The sequence below is a fragment of the Arabidopsis thaliana genome, chromosome 3, assembly GCF_000001735.4.
Source record: "Arabidopsis thaliana chromosome 3, partial sequence".
NCBI lineage: Eukaryota > Viridiplantae > Streptophyta > Magnoliopsida > Brassicales > Brassicaceae > Arabidopsis > Arabidopsis thaliana.
Window position 1 is genome coordinate 2,302,709 of NC_003074.8, and position 21,870 is coordinate 2,324,578.

Here is a 21,870-nt window from a genome sequence, read left to right on the forward strand (position 1 = left end):
GTTTGTGGTAGGGAAGAAAACCCTATTGAATATGAATATCTCCGAGGTCTGCGACACCACCTTCAATGGTGGTTTTGAGGGTTTATTCGCGACAAGGAAGAAGCAGGTCAGAGACGAAGAGCGTGAGAGAAAAGTGCTGACACTCGCAGAGAGTCCTATTTATGCAATTTCGTAAGCTTTACATATTTACATTTGTTGCCACTGAGTAGCGCGCTAAAACGGGTCTACGTCTAACCGTTGACCGTTTTATTTTCAAGGAATAGTTACGTTGTTGGTTGGTTATATATTTATGTGATAGTATATTTATGCTCACATGAATTTATCTCCTTTAAATGTCACACATCCAGATTTTCAGAACTTGTTTGGGCATTGATGCCACACTTTAAGAACCAATATCTCTGGCTCTCTGCGTGTTCTTTTATCACAAATCAATGATTCTATCATTACAATTACATGGGAGCTAGTCAAAATCATAAAACACCCGAAAAAAAAGCCGCAATATCTTCAATATAACTAGTCTGGTTCTGTTTTGATTCTTCCTCTTCTTGCTCCTCCATTATCTGCTCATAGTCCCAAGAATGATCAACTTGTGTTTCTACCGCTTCCTCCTGAAGCTTACTCTCTTCCTCCAGAACCTTGCTATGTTCCTCCTCCCAAGAATGATCAACTTGTATTTCTCCCTCTTCCTCCTGAAGCTTACTCTGTTCCTCCTTTGACTTCTGCCACTGCCAGTCCCAAAAGTCAAAAGCTTCTGTTCCTCTCACTTGCTCGCTTCCATATCTGTTTTGACTTCCCTGTTCCCTGTGACCTGATTCTGAAAAGTCAAACCAAAAGAAGCCTATTCAGCACCCTTCTTTGCACGTTTTTGAGTTTAGCCAATGAAAGTTACCTGCACCTAGCGGCACCGAGGTGTCTCTGCAGGTTGGTCTTGTGTAACGCTTCCCTGCACCTGCACTTAGCTTCTTCTGCACGTTAACGTTTTTCTCACAAATCCTCACAGGAGACGCCTGAATAAGAGATTCATGCCAGCATTATCAAGAGATCAAATCGAATCCCACAAAACATTTAAGAATAGTCCAGTTTCAAAGCGTGTAGTGTACCATTATTGCCCTGTTGGCGACATCTGCTTTCTCGAAGTCCACAAAAGCAAATTTATAGAGCTAACAGTTTCATCATACAAGTAGACAAATTAGTGTTTCCATGAAGAATAAGAAGAAGGGTTCAGAAAAATGCTTGTTAATATATTACTTGAACACTTACCGGACCAGATTTTATAATTGAAATGGCATTAATTGGTCCAAACTTCTTCAATGCATCCTCAATCAAGGCAAAGGTTACATCTAGAGGAAGACGTTTAAGGAAAACGGACGCTGATAGATAAACAAAGAGATATGTCAAAAGTAGAGTTGATAAAAACAGAGTTGATACCATTGTTACCCACCATTATTACCTTCGTGAGATTCTGTTCCTTCTTCCTCCTGAATCTTCCTCTGTTCCTCCCAGTTTTGGTTCTCTTCTTCTTCTTCTTCTTCCTCCAGACCAACTCCTTCTGTTCCTCTCACTTCCTCGCTTGTATATCTGTTTTGATTGTATTGTCGCCCTTCTTCCTCCTGAAACTTCATCTGCTCCTCCGATTGATTCATAATCTTTTGCCAGTTTTGCAAGTCATAAACATCTGTTCCTCTCACTTCCTCCATCTTCTGCCAGTTACAAATGGGATTACCTAGTGATCCTCTCACTCCCTCGCCTCTCTTTATGTTTCCTGGTCCATCGGATGGACTTTCATAGTAACCTGATTCCAAAACCAAACAAAACTAGACCCTTCAGGAATTTCTTTGATCGTTACATTGACTAACTAATAACTCCCACATACTCACCTTCATAGTATGGTTGCTTCTGCTCCACGTAAGTTGTGTGGCCATCAACATTTAGAGGAGACGCCTGAATAAGATCATGCCAGCATTGTCAAAGTCAATCTAACACTTAAGGCTTCAAGAGATCAAAGTGAATCCTAACCAAGATTCAGAACAAATGTATAAAAAAGGTCCAGGTCCAGGTCCAAAGCAAGTACCTGTATTGCTCTCTTGGCAGCATCTGCTTCCTCAAACTCCACAAAAGCATACCAATAGTTCTACCAGTTTCACACAAATGTAACCAAATTAGCCTTTCCATTAATAAGAAAAATGCTTGTTAGTAGATCACTCAACACTTACCGAATTAGCAGGGTTTATAACTCGAATTCGTCCCTTTTTAATTGGTCCAAACTGCTTAAATACACTCTCAACCAAGGCAACGGTTGCATTTGGAGGAAGGTCTTTTACACGAATGTGTGCATCTTCAGTTATAGCTGGTAAATAAACACACAAAAGGTTACGGAAATTGAGACTCCTCACTGTATACATAAACGGGAAGGAGAAAAGACAAACTTTTTACCTTGAGAGTCCTGACTGTTCCCATTTCCAGTATCAGCACCTGCATCAGCTTTTATATCTGTTGAGTGATCACAAGACTAAACCAAACAAAACTAAAGCCTTTAACACAATTCCTTGACAGTTACAGTGACTAACTAATACTCACTTTTATTGTAAGCGTACTTCTTCTCCACGTAAGTTCTGTACCCATCAATACTTATAGGAGACGCCTGAATAAGATTCATGCCAGCATTATCAAAACACCGATCAAATAATTAAACAAGGGTCATCAAGGTCCAAAGCGCCGACCATTATTGCCCTGTTAGCGGCCTCTGCTTCTTCAAACTCCACATAAGCATATTTCCCAGTACAGTGCTACCAGTTTTATACAAGTAGACAAATTAGTGTTTCCATGAAGAAGAAAGTGTTCAAAAAATAAAAAAGGTTGTTAGTGGAATAACATTTTACCCAGTTGATTCTAACTTCAACTCCACCTCTTCTAATTTCTCCAAACTGCTTAAATGCATTCTCAACAAAGGCAATGGTTGCATCTAGAGGAAGTTTTTTAGCGCAAATGGCTGCACCCTCAGAAGCACAAGATAGCTTGGGAACATTATCAAAACCATGATTTGGTTCAGAAACTCTCAGAGCAGCTCCCTCCGTTTCTGGAACTTTCTCCTCTATGACTGAACCATTCGCATTAAACCAAGATCTTAGACACTTACTTCCTCGCAAAGCAAAATATGGAGGCTGCTTATAATTGAACTGTTACTCACCATCATTAGCAGGAGGAATGGCTGCATTGGCCTCGGGTATATCAACAAACCTGAACATGTCGGTGCAAACAATGTAGCCTTTTTCTTGGGGAACAAGAAAGAAAACTTGTGTGAAGTGCCTTGCAGGTCTCTCGTTGAAAGTGAGGTAGCCATAAACAACGACGAGGATACCCTGCTTAAGAGAGTCTTGGGACGTGACGCTGGTTATCTTAACCGAATCAAAACTACCAGGAGATCGCCATTTAAGATCTTTCTGTTCCAAGATTAGGAATCATTCAAGAGAACAAAGATTTCACCAAAGTTACTAAGTCAATCAGGAAAAGTATCTTTACCGATAAAGTGAAGACACGCATCGTTCCATCTAGTCCAGGCCGTGAAATCGTACTCTTATCTTTATAAAGCTTATAGAGATTCTCCGGGGCGTTTTGCAAGGTGTTATAGTACTGCCTTGCAAACTCATCCCCCACCTACGTTTATACAGAGAGTTACAATCACAGGACAATGAAATCCGAAGAACAGAGCATACAGTTGTTGGATCCTATATACCACCTTTGCAGTATTTGGACGAGGATCCATCGATACAGAGAATATGCAATGCCCTGTATCTCAAATCAAGTTCCAAACGCAAAATCGTTAGATCTTGCGAACATAATCATAAAAGAAATGGTGAGAAGCAGCGGCTAACACAAAAGAAATGACTTATTTGTTAAGAAATGACGAAAGAAGTATAGAGATTGTCTTCACGTTTCACTAAATCAAAAGCAAAAGATGCATCGCTGATCTAATCCTCGAACCAACGATAAACCGGAATCGCTGAAAGAAGACTCACCTGAAATTACAGCGAAGTAGTGAAGAAGATTGAATATGAGTATTGAGTAGCTCCGAGTTCTTCCACACCCACTCCAATGGCGGTTCCTACGGTTATTCACCAGAAGGAAGAACAGAGGAAGAGACGAAGAGCGCGAGAGAAAGAAGGTGCTGAGAATTTCTTTTTATTTGGATTTTTCGTCCTATTTATGCAATTTCATAAAATGTTTATATTTACATTTGTTGCCACTAATCGTTGAGCGTTTTCGTTTGTTTGTTAGTAAAATCTGTTACTTTTTAACTGCTTTATTACTAGAGAATATTTGTTGACGAATTCAAACCATATGAAATTGCATAAATAAACAAATATATATACAACTACACGAATTCTTCACTTTTACTGATACGTTAATAAGAGAGACAATGCAACAAATTAAGTGTAAAATTAGTTGAAAAATGTCAAGGAAAAACAAAACTCTAAGAAAATCATGGATGGAGAGTCCCTTCGAACTCAAAACGTCCATCGGTGAAACTTATATACACAAAAACGAGACAAAAAGAGTAACAAAATATGTAAATTTGTAGTTCACAAAGTTGAGGGAACAACGGTTATATGCCTCAACGGATGCGACACATTAGTCCCACCGGCGTGAACGATGAACTCAGCCGGCGAGAAAGACGTTCCATGGCAGACGCAGATTATACTGATCTCTGATTTTGAGTAACGGTATAGAAAACCATTTACGGTTTTGCCCTCGGGACCGTTACCGGTGCTAGTCACGCAAGGCATCTGAGCAAACGGAAGCAAACTGCCGTTACCGTTACTGTTGGTATGCGGTTTTGGCGGCTTCCCACTCTCTTTGGTTACAGAAGAGTTGGACCATTCTTGGGTCTCCGCGTCTTTTGAACCGTCTGTGTTATGCACGGTTTGCTCTGTACCGGTCAGAATGTTGTTAACCGGAGATCTAACCTGTTTGGTTTGGCCAGATTGTGCCCCAATGTCGCCACTTCCACCTGAACATTAACCATAATTCAAAATCATCTACATGCAAATAGCATAATTTTCGTGATTCTTTAACAGAATCAACACATCGAATTATATACTAAAAAAAAACTATATACATATACCAACCAATTTTAGTTTATTTTTAAAAGAAGGTTGTTATATACCTTCTTGGCGAGAAGAGCTGCTAGGATCGGATACGGAGGAGGAGGTGCAAATGGGTGACCCAATCGTAACGTCTTTACTGCTTTCCTTGAGTCGACCCGACCCGTAACCGTTACACATGTTGATAGAGCTCAAATCCATATCATCGCCGTTACTAACTCCGTTATATTCTGTTCTGATCCTCTTGCACTCTCCTTCTTCTCCGCTTCTCTGCTGCTGCTTCGCCTCCCGCTTCTTCCGTGTTTCCTTTATCCTCGTCACATTCGTCGTTCTGCCGTCAAGATTAACGCCGTTATCCTTCTCGAATCCGACGGCGTTAGATTGTCCAAATGTTTTAGATTTCTCCGTTTTCTTGAAAGGACCTCCCAGGGAAAGACATAGCTCGAGCTCGAGCTCGACCTCCACATTCTCATCTTCTACAAACTTTTCTGCCATTGATAAAGATTCAACAAACATATAATGTCAAAAAGATGGTCTCTTGTCTTCCGCAAAATTTTCCTCTTGAAGGGTTTTGAAGCTTCGCCAACTTTGTTGTATGAGAAAGGAATATTATAAGGGGCGGAGATAATTAAAAAGAGAATGGTAAAGGCTTCGGAACATGACACATGTCCGATAAGGATAGTGGACATGGGCGGTTTCAAAATTCACTAAGAGAAAGGTTAAGAAACTTTATTAGCGCTACAATTTCGGATTATCGATAAACGCTTTCCATTTATTTTGTTGGTTTCTATTTCCATTGGTTGTAAAAATCAAGTAAAATTTTGACGAAAAGTACCGAGACGCCACGTGTAACACGTGCATGGAAACAGTTAACACGTGTACACTGAGATCCTGCTGGCTTTGACGAGGACACGTTGGGTGTTTTGAATTCTTGTGTTCGTATCTGACTCCGCGAATCTCGAGCATAAACACGACCCCGGGATTGACATGTGGCGACCATCTTCGAGAGACAGTGCAATAGGTTAGACAGTCCAGGTCAGCAAATGACGCCGTAACGGTTATTCTCATCTGATGTGTGTCGACGTGGTTCATGTTTGGCTGGCTTCATGGGCACGTGCTAGATGACAAATGGCTGTAAAGAATTATGTTGAGTAGATAGATGACTCGTGTCTTTATTCGAATAGTGGAATAGCTTGTTGAAGTTGCTTTATTATAGCTTGGCTATCACAAGTTCCAGCCTTACTCTTGCATGAATTGCACCTGGAAAGTGGAAAGAGGATTGAGACTATTTGAATTGTTGACAAGAAAAACAAAGGAAGATTCTGCGAATACACTGTGGAATATAGCAAATGTTCTTTTCTCGTTGTGATTTTTTCGGTTGATTAAATGTTTAACAAAATGTAAAGCAAAGATTCTAGAAAAAGAAAACCATTCTTGACTTTGCTATTTCTTTGACAAAAATGTGACGATATTCTTATGAACTTTTCATCATATTTTATCATCATAATTTCAAGCCTTACGGTTATCACATGATCCATATTCATGTCAATGTCATGCTTATCCCCGAATATTACATACTACTGGGTTTATGTACATAAGATCCGGTTCACGTTAATGGGCTGATGCTTTTTAGATAAGGCCCAACTAAAGCTGTTTCTTTTGTTAGCCGTGGAAACAAACTGCCCGTTTTGATTTGATCGCCGTAAGGCCCGTAACATTGACAGTGGAGAGGCTGAAAACATGATGGGTATAATAGTCATTTACTTGAGAAGCCTTTATATTTTTCATTGTACGGTTTAACCACAACATATCTAAACCGGTTTCCAAACACATTCTATTACTATGTAACCCCAAATTTGATCTCCGACTTCAAAATCGGAGAAATTTCACGGCATGGCTACAGCCGTTGGAAGCGGGAGCGATGTAGAGGTTGGATTTGCGAAGCTCCAAGGTGAGGATTTCGAGTACTATATGCAGTCTTACTCCATTATTCTCGGCCGGAATTCTAAGAAATCGACCGTCGACGTCGACCTCTCATCTCTCGGCGGTGGGATGAACATTTCTCGCAACCACGCTCGGATCTTCTATGACTTCACTAGACGACGCTTCTCTCTCGAGGTACTTGGCAAAAATGGCTGCTTCGTTGAAGGTGTCCTCCATCTCCCTGGGAACCCCAACGTCAAGCTCGATTCACAGGACCTTTTGCAGATTGGTGACAAGGAGTTCTACTTCCTGCTTCCGGTTTGGAGTATCCTAGGCGGTCCATTGGGACCCAGGCACCACGTCTTAGGGAAGGCTACTGTTGTTCCGTACCATAATTATCATTCGGGTCCAGGTTCCGGGTCGGGTAAGAATGGCGTCCGGAGTAGAGAGTTGTATGAGTACGATGATGAAGACGACGATGAAGAGGAGGATATCAGAGGCAGTGGAAAGAAAACATGGAGAGATGGACATGAAGGAGTATATGCCTCTGGAGGTAAAACCAAATTGCTCATGATAGCTTAACTTCATTGTGTCACTAAATAGATTTCAGGCTTGTTCTAGACTTTGAGTATAAGTTTTACTGTGGTGGTTGATGATTGAACCTTGTTAGACTTAGATTGAATGATAGTGACACCACGACATTGTATCTGCTTCATTTGTGCAGAGAAGAAGAGAGAGGGAAGATCAAAGGCAGATCGTGAAGCTGATGATCAACAATTTTTGCAGCTAATGCATGGTAGTGGTTGGTCTGTGACAGATATTAAAGGAGTATGGAAACGTATGGCATCACAGTCGAGTAAGAAGATACCTATCACAAGAAGACTGGGCTATCCCTGAAGCAAAAGGTAAACCATGGTACGGTTTGCTGATGCTGCTGAGAAAATACCCGGAGCATTTCGTCATCAACACGAGATCAAAGGGAAGAGTTACCCTTGAATTCGTTTCCCTCGTTACCCTACTCTCATAATCATCGAGATGATTGTTAGTGCAGGAGCAGGATGATTGGTAGTATATCTTTTATGTTTCCACGTAATGAGTGTATAAGTGGGTGTTAGGTGTTTTGACCTTGGTGACTCGTCGGATTAAGTTTTTCTCGCTTTTCTTTGTTACGTTGTATATGTAGAATGACAATGACATTGATGAGTAAAACACTCTCGGATTTAACCTTTTCTCTCTCTTCAAGAAATCGCATAAGCTATTTTCAGCCATATACATACTATAGCCTATATGGCTATTCAACATTAATACACTCTCGGGTAAATTTAACCTTTTAGTTGTTTTCTTATGGCGAAAGCGGATTTGGTTTGCATATTATTTAGTTGAAAAGAAAAATCAAACGAGAAAATATATCACAACCCAAAAGTATACTATACAAAATTCAGATAAAGTTGTCTCAAAAGTACTATGCATAGTACAGATAAAGTTGTCGGAAGGAAATATTAGTATGATTTTCCCCGTCTCATTACTGTACATCACTTAGTCAACGCATACACTGTTAAAAGTCAACACATACAATCATTCAAAAACGTTTGGAGTTTAACACATAACACATCACAAGAGTGATCATCACAAATTAGAAGTTTATTTTACAAACTTGAGCCTATTAAGTTTTTACTTTTTGGCCTAATGAAAATTGAAACCACTTTATTCAAACCCAAAAATCAACTTTCTTCTCTTGTTTTATCGGTGGTCAAGATCTAGGCTGTTCGCAATAACATTTATTATTTTTTTTTCCAATAATTTCGTCTTTAGTACCAACTTTCGTTTTATATATTGCTGCCGTACAACTTGCACTTGCTTACATGTTTATTTGTCTACAAATTATTACTTAAAAGTTAAAACAATATACAGAGAAATCTCCCTAAGTTATTGAGTGATAGTTTTAAGTTTTTTTTGTGAGATAAATTAATTACTATTTAGTATTTTACGTAGGTTTTGGTAAGATTCTTCGATTTTTTTTTTACTTACAAAAACAATAGAAAAAGACTGATGCATGACAAAATTCTTAGAAAAAAAAACTGATGCATATGATAACGTGAGTGAAGTTGGTGCTTAGAGTTGCTAATATTAATATATATATATATATATATATATATATATATATTGAGTGAAGTTTTTTTTTTTTTTTTTTCAATCATTGAGTGAAGTTTTTTTCTTCTTTTCTTTTCTTTTTTAATCTTCTGCTGCAGTCACAAACTCACAGTGATTGTAAAGCTGAAGTTTGTTTCCAGGCTCATTAGTCATTACCCTTGCTACAAAATTAGATTAGCATCAAAATTAATTAGTAAGTATTTAACCTAGGTTTTGATAAGATTCTTGTATTTGGTTTTCTTATCACCTCGAAATTTCCAATTTTGTTTGATTAAAAAGGATATAAGAAACAATAGGAAAACGTGCTTGTGGCATGCAACGTTGTTTTTTTTTTAGATACAGATACAAGGCTATTTTCTAAATTCAAAATCTTAATCCGACCAAATTTAAATCTATAAAAGTGATTGGTTACAGACACTATTTTACTTTTTTGTCTTTTTCAAGAAGTTATTTGGATTTTCAAAATTACAGCATTAATTAAAATAGTAAACATATGTTAAAAGCCTAGGCGGATAAGTGAAAATATGATTTAAAACATTTCTAATGCATATTTTATTTTATTTTAAAGGAGATTTTAAAATATAGAGAATAATTCAATGTGCCTTTATTTTATTTTAGAGAAAATTCTATTTTAGATATATATAATGGACTAAAATTTTTTATATAAAAAAAAATTTCTTAAATAAAAAATAATATAAAAATGAACATTGGAGATGGTCCGTAAAAAAAATGGAATATTGGAGATGATCTTGTTTAAATACTAATTACGGAACTACCTACTTTAGAGATATCTATGTGTTAATAATTGTGGTATGTGCTAATGATATGGCTATGTCATCCTCTTATGTTATATTGCAAGTTGTTTCAAAACGAAAAGTATTTGAAAATGGTCGATTATTATACGTATATACGAGTAAAAACATATTTCAGTCCGAACTAATATAATTATACTCTCTAACTACTTTCTTTTTTTGGTGAAGTACTCTCTAACTACCTTACGACAACAATTATTACCTGAACATTGAACAATGAATTTATTACGAAATACAACATGATCTACAAGATATATCGTGAAACACATTTAAATAGTCCTTATTTGGCGTTAAAAATTGTGTTCATGGTAAGTTTAATTAGCGTATAAATATGTACGATAGATATAGTTTGGGTTGAAATCGTATATTTTCCCCTTTTCTCCGTTATATGATTAAAAAAAAAACAATTTGAGGCATAGAATAAGCCCATTTAACTCCTACTAGCCTCACTCACTTCCCCAAATTTCTTAATCACCACTGGATACTATGGGCTATCTAATTTATTTTAAAATAATAAATAATAACTACTTAATTTTTTATAACATTTTTGGGGGCAACAACTTAATTTTTAATGGACCTTATAATTAATGGAAAACTGAAATAATTAAAATAATTATTACTAGATGACTAACTTTTTTATACAAATTACCAAAAGTGAATATGGAAGATTTTTTTGTTTTTTTGTTTTTTTTTGCAACATACCCTCAATAGTTTAAAACTATGCACTTTTATTTTTTACATTTAATGTTATTTCTAATGATACTGTATTACATTTTAAAAAAAAAATTTATTTTAAATATAGCACATTATTTTAACATATTCATTATGCACTTTAGTTATGATTTTGTCACATATTTTTGTTATCTATCTAATTAGCTCAATAATTAATTACTCTTATATTTGCTTAGGATGTAAAATGGAAACTTATCATAAAATAACATGTAAATATTATTAAAAATAATTTATTTTCTTATTTGTCAAAGATAATGTACTTATTATAAACACTAAAACAAAAATAAGTAATCACCATTAAACTTATTTTTATGTAAATGATATCTAATGATTAAATGGTATATATTGGTGGATAATGATGTAGATATATTCAAAGATTAAATACTATTTTTATGTCTGTACATATATGGTTATTTTAAAATTTTTATTTATGTCTATATGTCTCCTTATATATGAATGATTCCACCAAAACTCTTTTTTTTTCTCAACACATTCCTTATGAACTTTGTATACTTTGGCTATATATATCAAATTAAACACAAAGAACAAGAATGTACAATAAACCATTCTTCTGCCATGGATACAAAAGGTACTTTCCTTGTCCTATCTTTCTTCAATTATATTACACAGCCCTTATTTTACATTTGATATCTACAAATTAACATACATTTGTATATGTAAATCAGTTATCAATGCTCTTCCACTATCGATTTGGTAGTCTTTCTTCTCCAAAGTCCAAACCATGTTGCATTGAGAGGATCATCTCTATTAATGTCTGAAAATCTGTTTTTTTTTTCTTCATACATCATGTTTTCTCAGTCGGCTTGAGGAAGGCAACGCTTTCCACTTGATCTAATAAGATATTCATCTCAAGCTAACAAGAGAAAGCTTTTTTTGTTCTCTTTCTGAAACTAAAACTTATAAAAAAATCTCTAATGTTTTCTTATCCTTTCACTCGTAAACGTATTACGTATAACAGTAGAAACTTATCATGATACAAATAGTTCGTTTCTTTGATTACTTTTTAAAAATGACTTTGTAATTTCATTGATTCTGCTTTACGAATGCTGAATCTGGAATTTTGTTTTGCTTTTGTTTAGATTATATATATTTTAGATACATATAATATAGTTAGTTTCAGTTAGAGTATATACTAATAAAGAGCGACCGATCTAATAAAATTAGTCTACTAGATTGGTTAGGTAGAGTCTTTAAATATAATCTTGCAATTGATATTCCCTATCAGAGCATATTATAAGAAAAGTTCCGGTGACGTATTCAACCATTAAACCAAGAGATAGAGAATATGATTTTAAAAAGTTGATTTGGAGATTATCATCTATAGTTTTTTCTGCCATCTCTGGTAATGTAGATTTTTTATTTCCACAAATAGGTGAAAAAAAAGAAGGAAAAGAATCAAGTGGGTTACTAGCTAGGTTGGTCGGTAACATTATTATTTTGGGACAGAACATGTTGAAAGGTTTGGTGCATTCGAAAAGTCTTCGCCGCCTTGCCTTTTTAAATAATTTTTGTTTTAAACATCACTAAAAAGACTATAGTCTATAGAAAAAGAAAAGAAAAAAAGTCATTAGTTTTAATCGCATTACGCTTTCGGATAACACGAAAGGTTAAATTATAAAATGAACGATTTTACGAATCCACATATTCCTGGATCAACGGGAACCCTTCGTTTCTTTCCCACCCGCGTGTTATCCCGTTTCTCAAATTTCTCATCTTTCCGGGAAAATTCACTTTTTTTTTTTCCTGGGAAGATTCGTTGTGTTGTGAATTTTAGTGGGCACCTTCAAATTTTCGATTTTTTTTTTATTTTCCTTGTCTCTTACCTGATTTGGTGATTTATTATTACATCAACCACTCGATTCGTTAGATTTCCGGATTTGAAAAAGAGTCACCAACTTGTACGGATTCTCGTTTTGGGGATCGAGTATTGCTGATTTGTGATTTTGTTGTTTTTGGGTACTTTCCCTTTGTGGATTCGGATCTGGTTGGTGGCTTTGTCAAATGGGCGCATTAGATGAGGGATGTTTGAATCTGGAGCTCGACATTGGAATGAAAAATGGCTGCATTGAGCTTGCTTTCGAGCACCAACCTGAGACTTTAGCAATCCAAGACGCTGTCAAACTTCTCTTGCAAGGTCTTCATGAAGATGTCAATCGGGAAGGCATCAAAAAGACTCCTTTCCGTGTCGCCAAGGCCCTTCGTGAAGGGACCAGAGGTAACTATGAATCTCTTGCTCTTTTCTTCATCTTATAAGTAACTCTGTTCTTGAGCTATTGACCCTGGTTAGTTTATGTCCCGTGTAGTAGCTTGTTACTTGGCTTATTTGTTGTTATGATCTATTAGGATCTCCCTTTTTTTTTGTTTCCATTGGTGAAATAAGTTAGAATGTGGAAAGTATCAATCTTGGTGGCTTTTTTTCTCAGGTTATAAGCAAAAGGTGAAGGACTATGTACAGAGTGCTCTGTTTCCAGAAGCAGGGTTGGATGAAGGAGTTGGGCAAGCAGGAGGAGTCGGAGGACTTGTTGTTGTCAGAGACCTCGATCATTACTCTTACTGTGAATCTTGCTTGCTTCCTTTTCATGTCAAGTGTCACATAGGTTATGTCCCATCGGGCCAGAGAGTGTTAGGACTGAGCAAGTTCTCTAGAGTCACTGATGTTTTCGCCAAGCGGCTCCAAGACCCTCAGCGTTTGGCTGATGATATTTGTTCAGCTCTCCAACATTGGGTCAAACCAGCTGGAGTCGCTGTTGTTCTTGAATGCTCTCACATTCACTTCCCCAGTTTGGACTTGGACTCTCTGAACTTGTCTAGCCACCGTGGATTTGTGAAGCTACTGGTTTCCTCGGGGTCAGGAGTTTTCGAGGATGAAAGCTCGAATCTTTGGGGTGAATTTCAGAGTTTCTTGATGTTCAAAGGTGTAAAAACGCAAGCTTTGTGCAGAAATGGCAGCTCTGTGAAAGAGTGGTGCCCAAGCGTTAAAAGCTCGTCTAAATTATCACCTGAAGTTGACCCGGAAATGGTTTCTGCTGTTGTTTCCATCCTGAAATCACTGGGAGAAGATCCGTTGAGGAAAGAACTCATTGCTACACCAACTCGATTCCTCAAATGGATGTTGAACTTCCAAAGAACCAACCTCGAAATGAAGCTAAACAGCTTTAACCCTGCCAAAGTCAATGGCGAGGTCAAAGAGAAAAGGCTGCACTGTGAGCTGAACATGCCCTTCTGGTCAATGTGTGAACATCATTTGCTTCCTTTCTATGGAGTTGTTCATATTGGCTACTTTTGTGCTGAAGGATCCAACCCCAACCCTGTTGGAAGTTCACTCATGAAAGCGATTGTACACTTTTATGGGTTCAAGCTTCAAGTGCAAGAGAGGATGACTCGACAGATCGCTGAAACGCTATCGCCTCTTGTTGGCGGGGATGTGATTGTTGTGGCGGAAGCTGGGCATACTTGTATGATCTCTAGAGGAATTGAGAAGTTTGGAAGCAGCACCGCGACAATCGCAGTTTTGGGTCGGTTTTCGAGTGACAATTCCGCAAGAGCGATGTTTCTAGACAAGATCCATACAACTAATGCCTTGAAGACAGAGTCAAGCTCTCCATTTTGAGATGGTTTCATGTCTGTTTGTTGTCTTTTTTTTATGCTTCTGCTTGTCTTCTCTTTTTTTTGTTATATGATAAATACTTCGGAAGTTGCTAAACTTCGGAAGCAAACCAATGATTTCTTGGTTTTGATTCTTCTTCATGGGTTTGTTTGTTTCTACATGGAAAATGAATATTTATCTTTATGTTAGGTGTGACATTCTCTTAATATAGATAGATTTTGTTAGCCATACTATTACTACATTGGACTTTGTTTAGAATGAAAAGAGATATTGAAATTTGAAAGTTTATAAAGCATTACTCAATCCTGTTATGTTTCCAGAGCTTGAGTGTAAACATCTCTCTTTCCAAAAATGGTACTAAGAGAAAAAGGATGAAGACAAAGTTATCTGTACACAAGAGACGATCAAGATTTTGTATGGATTCCAAGAATAACTTTGACCCAGAAAAGGGGAAACAAAGTAGATACAATTGTAATGTATTAGTGGGTAATTTATAAGATCTCTCCCCTATTCTCTCTATATCCTCTCTAATATACAACTTAATGCTAAACCCATCTTCTGATGATGACACAGCCGAATCAAAACTGAACCAAAAGTCTATCAGATGCTTACCGCAAATCTCATTTCCAACAATCACACTCTCGAAAAGATTTTACTCTAACCTACACATACCTTACTGACTTGAATTGTTCTACTAGGGAAGCCTTTCTCATTATGAAGCCAACCAGTCATACCGCAACATCTCCCATTCCAATGGTGACGGGCTATCAGTGTATCAACAACGTCATTGGGATGTTGTTTAACCGAGTAAAGAGTCACAACAATGGAGATGTGAGGGAGGACCTTTCTCGTGTTGAAATCAATGAACATCTCCAATCAAAACTAGAATGGGACAACGTATGGAAGAGCTATAATATCAGCAGATTCTATCCTAAGAGCTTGGTTCCAAACTTGCGGATTCTCAACCAATGAAGTAGATTCAGCAGAATCTGCTCTTTGCTTTTTTAATAATTTACCTGACTGACCAAATAGCCATTCTTGTTCAACATCATCAACCTCATGCAATACCTCCCTTTTTGGTACATTCAAAATCTTATCCAAATATTTCAAGTCTGAATGAGGCCGCTTCTTTGCAGATGCTTCATCGTTTTCTTTAACTTTCACTGAAGAAACCGGTGGATGGCTTTTGGGTTCTTGAGAATAAATGAATCCGTTAATCTTGTGCTCCTTAACCTCTGGATTAGACACTGTTTCGTGCAACTCAGAAACAAGCTTTGGATGTGTTTGGCATGCTCCAAACTTTCTTCCGTTTTCCACGGATGATATAGGAGAAACAACTGGCTTATGTATCTTGTTTTTCGTAGATCCATTCTCTGCATGACAATTAAAGAAACTCATGCTAAGAGACAAACAGTAATAACACAAGTAAAACACATTCCCATTTCACATTTAGCACGAAAACCAAAATCTAATCCATTAATAACACTTAGTGAAAATGAATATACTAATAATATATAAAGACATCAATGAGTTATCAAGAGTAAGACATAAGGTACATCACATATAACTTTTTTCTTTTTTTGGACGACAAGACATATATATTATCTATTTCAACTGAAAAAAGAGTTCGGTCAGGGAAGGACTCACCATACAGCAATCCATTTGTCTCAAGATCCTTCCGTTTGCCAAGAATTCTCTCAGCAGTAAGGTTCTTGACGCCTGCTGTTGAAAAGTCTTGCACTCTAAAATCCCTAGTACCCACAACGTCTTGTTCTCTCTCTAATCTGGGTCCTCCCTCTACAAACTTTGGTTTCTCCTGACCATTTTTCTTTATCACCTCAGTTTTCTCCTCTTTCTTCTCTTTACTACTTCCATTTGTTATGTTTTTTGGTTCACTTTTCTTTATCCCTTCATTACCCAATGGCTTATCACTCTTTGTCACACTGTCCCTGCGGTGATTCTTCTCTTGTAGTTCCCGTTTCTTTGCCTTATCATTTTTCTCCACTGGTTTAACTTTAACCTCAGCTCCTTTCTGATCCATGCAAGGTGATACTCGGAGAACCGCACTTTCAGACTTTTTTGACATAGCAGAGTTTCTATGGGTACTGTTTCTCTTCTCGTCAACTTTTGTACGGTTGGTTTGAGGTATTGAGCAGGAATTGTTATTCTCTGTAACTCCACAAGGAAAATCAATCTTTCGTGGACTTTGACTTTCTGTAGCTTCTTCATTTCCGAACCTTCTTGCCAGGTCCTGTATAAACTTAGACTCTCCGTTACCATTACTCTGCAAGGTATTTGTTACAAGTTTTTCTCTGTCCCCGGTGTTTGACAAAACACCAGCAGCTTTTCTGTCCTCTGAAGTTCTGCTTTTTTCTTTATCTCGATCTTTGTCTTTCCTATCTTTATGTTTCTCTTTTCTCTCCTTCCGTTCCTTATGTTTGTCTTTGCTTTTTTCTTTTTCCCTTTTCTCTTTTCCTTCTTTCTTTTCTTTATCCTTCTTGTGCTTCTTCTCCTTGTGCTTTTCCTGCAGTTTAAATCCCACGAGAAAAAGACCACACGTATATAAGTGATGATTAGAAGAAAGGCATACAAAGATTTAGTTACCTTTACTTGTCAACTCTTGGGTTACCTTTACTTGTCAATTCTTGGGTCAACTTATATAAGTTTTCAGAGAAGAAACCAGGTTAATCATCAAATTCAATGAGTATGCGTCTACATTCATTCAAGGATAAAGGATCACACTAGTGATATTACTAAGTTTGGCATCAATGGAATACAATTATCTAACATCCAAAACCACCAGCTACAGAAACCCATACACTTCAATATGTCAGCATCTCAGCATTCTAAGTTAGTCAAGGATCCTGCAATGCTTGCTGTGTACTAAGAAAAACAAGTGGAAGGACAATTGGGGCAGAAGCTAATATTGGGGTACTTATGGTTCTCTCATATGAGGTAGTTTAAGTCCATCAGCATCATTACAGGTATCAATTCCTCTATCACTACTTAACTGTTTGGGTGACAATATCTCAGACTCGACCAACTCTTAACAGTAATGCTACATTTATACAAGAAACTTATCCTGAAACAGTCTCTATGACCCTTACTCAACACAAAGGCACCCACAAATCCGTCCATTTATCAAAACCTTTAGACTATGCTAAGAGCCTAGAGGCAAAACGTGTTACCAAAGTTCTCTAGTCATTCTCCAACAAAATCAATCTTAGAAACACCAGAAAAGAACATGATTATCAAAGAATGTAGAACCTTTATCAAAGAGTCTGATGCCTCGGTTCTAATCTTCTTCTCATATCCTGGAGGTGGAAATGGGAAGCAACGAGACATGACCACTTATCCGTTAAAAGTGGTATACTTTAAACCACTCTCTAGTTACTTTGTCGCTCCTAAGTCCCAGCACCTGACCAGATCAGAATCTATGATCCAGTCCACCATATCCAATAATATCACTTAGAAGCTCCAAACATTTCTTTATGATCTCCCAAATTTCACTTCAATTATCCTTAAGTATACACTATAAAATTAGTAATTTTGCACCTGGGGACCTCAAGATTTGTAGCTAACCTGCCAAACCCATGATGAGCAGAGAAAATCAAAATCGGAACCATTCGTCTCTCAATTTCGTTGGAGTTAAATAAGATATATGAGCAGAGCTCAAAAGCACCTTTATATCGGAAGCCGCCAACAAGTTGGCCTCTTTCCGATTGAATGTGAATTCCGCCAATCAAAAAAAGATAACACTTTATTCCAATTCAATCCTCCCACAGACTCTTTTGACCGCAATTAGGTTCTAAATCAGGGCCACGATCCAATCAAACCCTAAAAAAAAAAAACAATCGCAAACCAAATCACCAGCCCAGAAGAGGAATTGCTAAGTGCACCAATTGCACACGCAAGAGGTTAACTAAGAAATTTAGAAGAAAAAAAAAACGAAATCTTTGAGGAAATCGAAATAGCACTAATAACGTAAATCAGCTCAAGTATCGTCGGATCAAAATTTCAAACCTTTTGGTGGGCAACACAAAAATTTAGTTTTTTTTTCAGCTTATGGGAAAATAGAATTCAACGGTGTTCTTTAAACCAGCTTCCGTTATTTTATTTTATTTGAAAAAATCATATATAAGAGAGAGAGAGAGAGATTGGAAGATCTCAAAAGAGAGAGAGAAGAAGAAGATATACAAACGAAGAAACTGAGAAATATCTTCTCTTCTCTCTCTCTCTATCAATCTCCATGTGTTGGCATATGGGTGCGTGTTTATATATATATATATACCTTCTCTTTCTGTATATAACTGTAATGTTTCTTCTGTGTCTTTTTCTTTTCTTTTTTTTATTACAACTATTACTCTTTTACGAGACGAAGAAGAATCTCTCTCTCTCTCTCTCTCAAAACCCCAGCCAATGAAACTGAAACTTTGGTCTCAATTTCGCAAAAGTGGAATTTATATTTGAGAGACGAAAGAGAAAGGGCTTTTAATGCCACAATTTAACATTTGGGCTAAAAGCCCATTCGTAGATTTATTTTAATATCTTCCAGGCCCAGCCCAACTAGGATCCTTGGTATTACTCAAGGTATGATCTCCACACGCTGTACTTCAAAAGGATTCTCTTCTTGCTACTACAAACAAACAAAAAAGCTACACAAAATCATGTGTAATAATAATTTTAGAAGGTGGGTCTTTCTCTGCAGTGCAATTGATCAACCAAATCTATGACTTCACTGCAATCACCAGTTTCATCTCCTTCCATGAGACACTCAACATAAGTCAACACTCCACTTTTCTCTACAACTCCATTTGAGGTAAGAAGCTCCATTACAAGCTCCCGCGCCCGCTCTGCATCTCCTTCCTTCTTCAAACCTTGAATCACTAGGCAGAAGGATTTGAAACTCGGGACAAATCCGGATTTGAGAACAAGTGTTATCAGCTCCATACACTTGGTGTGTTTCTTCTTGCTGCAATAAGATTCCATAATGATGTCCATGGCCTTCTCAAGAAAAACACCTCTCTCGAGTACATTTTGGACTAGATCGTTGGACTCATCCGTTCTTCCCTCTTTGCATAACCGTGTGACCAAGAAAATACATAACCCGCTGATACACCCACCAAGTTGTTCAACCACAGATATGAGTTCGTTGATACATTCAGGATCGGTTTCTCTAAGAGCAATATCGGAAACTGTACTCTCTTCTGAATTATCAATACCCTTTTGAGATAAGACAAATCCCTGTAACAATGAAGAATAGATACGGTCATTTAGTTCATATCCTCTTTCAACCATTGCTCTTACTGTTTCAAGAGCACGGTCTAGTTTTCCATTGTTGACATATCCTTTCACCATAACGGTATAAGTGACATGGTTTGGTGAAACTCCTGAATCTTGCATAGCAGAAAGAAGCTTCTCTGCTTCCTCGACTCTTCCAAATTGACAAAGACCATTTATGATGATTGTGTATGGATAGACATTCGGCAAACACCCACTTAACTTCATCAGTTCTAGGATCCTGAAGGAACCAGTAATATCACCTGATCGAATCAACCCATCAACCAATGTTGTGTATGTCACCACAGAAGGAACTAAACCAAGCTTATTGATTTTCCCAAGCATTGCTAATTCCTCCTTCACTTTACAACCTTTACTGAGCATATCAAGAATCACATTCAGGGAGTGAGGAGTTGTCAAAATTCTCATTTTAACCAATGTCTCCAGGATAAACAATGCGTCACGGGTTTTACCGACTTTACAGACACCATCGATAAGAGTTGTACCTGTTACTTCATCTAGGCTTATTCCTTTTCTAAGCATCAAACCTAAAAACGCGCTAGCAACGTCAGCCTTCCCTTGTTTGCAGAAAGCATTTATTATAGCGGTGAATGTAAGACAATCAGGCTCAATGTCAAAGCAGTTCATCGAGCTAAGTAGCTTGTAAGCCGTATTCATATGGCCTTCTCTACAAAGCCCATCGATCAAAACATTATAGCTCACAATGTCAGGTGACAGGCCATTGTCCAGCATTCTCTTCAAAAGGTGCACAGCCTTGTACGGTTTCCCGACTCTACACAACCCTTCCATAAGCTCGTTAAAAGTTCTTACATTTGGTTTGCAAGCCCTCTTCTCCATTACAGTAAGAAGCTCAAAAGCGGGAACAACCCGTCCATCTTTGCAGTAGCCATTTATCAACGCATTGTAAGTTATTACACTAGGAAATATCCTGTCTTTAACCATCTTTCGACAAACCCCATTAGCCTCTTCAATCTTTCCGTCTCTACACAACCCATCAATCAAAACAGTGTAAGTGTGGACGTTTGGTTTACACCCTCTAGGAATCATCTCATCAAACAAGTTAAAAGCTTTATCAATCAAACCTCTATCGCACAAGGCTTTAATAAGCACAGTATATGTACGTGTGCTTGGTTGGCAACCTTTCTCACCCATTTGATCTTTTAGGCCAAATGCTTCTTCAAGTCTCCCTACTTCACACAACCCGTGAATCAAAATGGAGTAACTAACAGAGTTCGGTGCACAAGTTACCTCCTTAGACATTACATCAAACACCTTGAGTGCATCTCTGAGATTCAATCCACGGCAAAAACCCAGTAACAAAGAAGTGCCTATATGGGAATCTAACACAAACCCAATTTTAAGAATCTTAGACATGAACATCTCAGCGGCTTCCGTGTATCCATTCTTACACAGAGCATTGACAATGGTTCTGTAATCAATCATACCAACAACAAATCCGTCAGCTTCCATTCTTCTATAAGTCACGTAAGCCAAAAATCCTAAATCAAGTTTAGCTAAGGACATCAAAAGAGAGCTGTAACAAGGGTAATTTAACCGGAACCCAAAAACTTCTCTCAGCTCATCAAAACAATACATTAGTTTCAACATCTCTTTCTCGCATCTACTACATTCCTTGATCAACGCAACAATAACAGCATGCGCAACTCGATACAATCCGGAAGAAACAATCAGTTTCAAAAGCTGATTTTTCTGAGTTGGGTCGAAACAATACGACGAATGCTTGCAGACCCACATGAAAAAGCGAACGCAAATATCGTTGTCACTGCGTTGAAGCGAAATGACCTGTGAAGCGACATTTGGATTCATGTGAGAGACTAGAGATTTAAGAGAACTGTTCTTCTCCCAATTGGGGGTTTTTAGCAAAGATGCGACATCATGAGCCGCCACTTCGTCCGAGGAAGACAGAGAAGGTCGAGAAGAGACGGAGAAGAAGGCATTAGAAGGAAAAACATGACGCCCCAAAGCTAAGATCTTTCGAGTACTTCTGATATGTATCAGCAGCATACACAGTACACAGATTGAAAGGAGCCGGAGAGAAACAATAAAAATGTTAACTTTAACTAGTGGGGTTTAGGGTTTTACTTTTATCTCTCTGGCTATTTTGAACAATGGTGTTTATGCAGGTGTTGTCGTCTGTCTGAATATTTTCACGGCGAAGATATAGTGATCCGGTTATGAGGTAATTGAAATTGAACCGTAC

General features: G+C 37.6%; 6 protein-coding genes and 1 pseudogene across 13 annotated transcripts; 2 read left to right on the forward strand and 5 right to left on the reverse strand.

The window, feature by feature from the left end:
• Positions 1-366: 366 nt before the first annotated feature.
• Positions 367-3,907, reverse strand: AT3G07250 (RNA-binding (RRM-RBD-RNP motif) domain nuclear transport factor 2 family protein). The gene is made up of 15 exons (NM_001337698.1): positions 3,737-3,907; positions 3,520-3,654; positions 3,188-3,440; positions 2,880-3,097; positions 2,721-2,786; positions 2,578-2,641; positions 2,434-2,472; positions 2,214-2,347; positions 2,072-2,131; positions 1,878-1,941; positions 1,451-1,792; positions 1,261-1,370; positions 1,101-1,160; positions 890-1,007; positions 367-814 (listed from the first exon to the last, which is right to left on the reverse strand). Exons 1-15 carry the CDS (start codon positions 3,761-3,763, stop codon positions 471-473), a joined length of 2,034 nt encoding a protein of 677 aa, NP_001319490.1. The 5' UTR covers positions 3,764-3,907; the 3' UTR covers positions 367-470.
• Positions 3,908-4,373: 466 nt separating this feature from the next.
• On the reverse strand, positions 4,374-5,748 carry AT3G07255 (nuclear transport factor 2/RNA recognition motif protein). Its single transcript, NM_001337699.1, has 2 exons — positions 5,165-5,748; positions 4,374-5,008 (listed from the first exon to the last, which is right to left on the reverse strand). Exons 1-2 carry the CDS (start codon positions 5,616-5,618, stop codon positions 4,581-4,583), a joined length of 882 nt encoding a protein of 293 aa, NP_001326160.1. The 5' UTR covers positions 5,619-5,748; the 3' UTR covers positions 4,374-4,580.
• Positions 5,749-6,900: 1,152 nt separating this feature from the next.
• Positions 6,901-8,275, forward strand: AT3G07260 (SMAD/FHA domain-containing protein). Its single transcript, NM_111606.2, has 2 exons — positions 6,901-7,578; positions 7,750-8,275. The coding sequence occupies exons 1-2, from the start codon at positions 6,996-6,998 to the stop codon at positions 7,920-7,922; spliced, it is 756 nt and encodes a 251-aa protein (NP_187382.1). The 5' UTR covers positions 6,901-6,995; the 3' UTR covers positions 7,923-8,275.
• Positions 8,276-11,289: 3,014 nt separating this feature from the next.
• On the forward strand, positions 11,290-14,656 carry AT3G07270 (GTP cyclohydrolase I). 2 transcript variants are annotated; one of them, NM_202517.1, is made up of 3 exons: positions 11,290-11,309; positions 12,756-12,956; positions 13,165-14,480. In NM_202517.1, the coding sequence occupies exons 1-3, from the start codon at positions 11,297-11,299 to the stop codon at positions 14,349-14,351; spliced, it is 1,401 nt and encodes a 466-aa protein (NP_974246.1). In that variant the 5' UTR covers positions 11,290-11,296; the 3' UTR covers positions 14,352-14,480. The 2 variants fall into 2 exon arrangements, with proteins under 2 accessions (NP_974246.1, NP_187383.1); NM_111607.3 differs by lacking the exon at positions 11,290-11,309 and having other exon boundaries at positions 11,724-12,956; positions 13,165-14,656.
• Positions 14,621-18,790, reverse strand: AT3G07280 (annotated as a pseudogene). Of its 6 annotated transcripts, none has more exons than one of them (5): positions 18,640-18,788; positions 18,031-18,185; positions 17,616-17,930; positions 15,996-16,872; positions 14,695-15,721 (listed from the first exon to the last, which is right to left on the reverse strand). The 6 variants fall into 6 exon arrangements; another variant differs by lacking the exon at positions 18,640-18,788 and adding an exon at positions 18,372-18,580 and having other exon boundaries at positions 14,725-15,721; another variant differs by having other exon boundaries at positions 14,747-15,721; positions 16,953-17,930; positions 18,640-18,764.
• AT3G07273 (uncharacterized protein) lies at positions 14,908-15,218 on the reverse strand (the record flags this gene model as incomplete). Its single annotated transcript, NM_001125124.2, has 1 exon — positions 14,908-15,218. The coding sequence occupies one exon, from the start codon at positions 15,216-15,218 to the stop codon at positions 15,006-15,008; it is 213 nt and encodes a 70-aa protein (NP_001118596.1). The 3' UTR covers positions 14,908-15,005.
• Positions 18,791-18,837: 47 nt separating the features above from the next.
• On the reverse strand, positions 18,838-21,860 carry AT3G07290 (Pentatricopeptide repeat (PPR) superfamily protein). Its single transcript, NM_111609.2, has one exon. It carries the CDS (start codon positions 21,672-21,674, stop codon positions 19,032-19,034), a length of 2,643 nt encoding a protein of 880 aa, NP_187385.1. The 5' UTR covers positions 21,675-21,860; the 3' UTR covers positions 18,838-19,031.
• Positions 21,861-21,870: the final 10 nt, after the last annotated feature.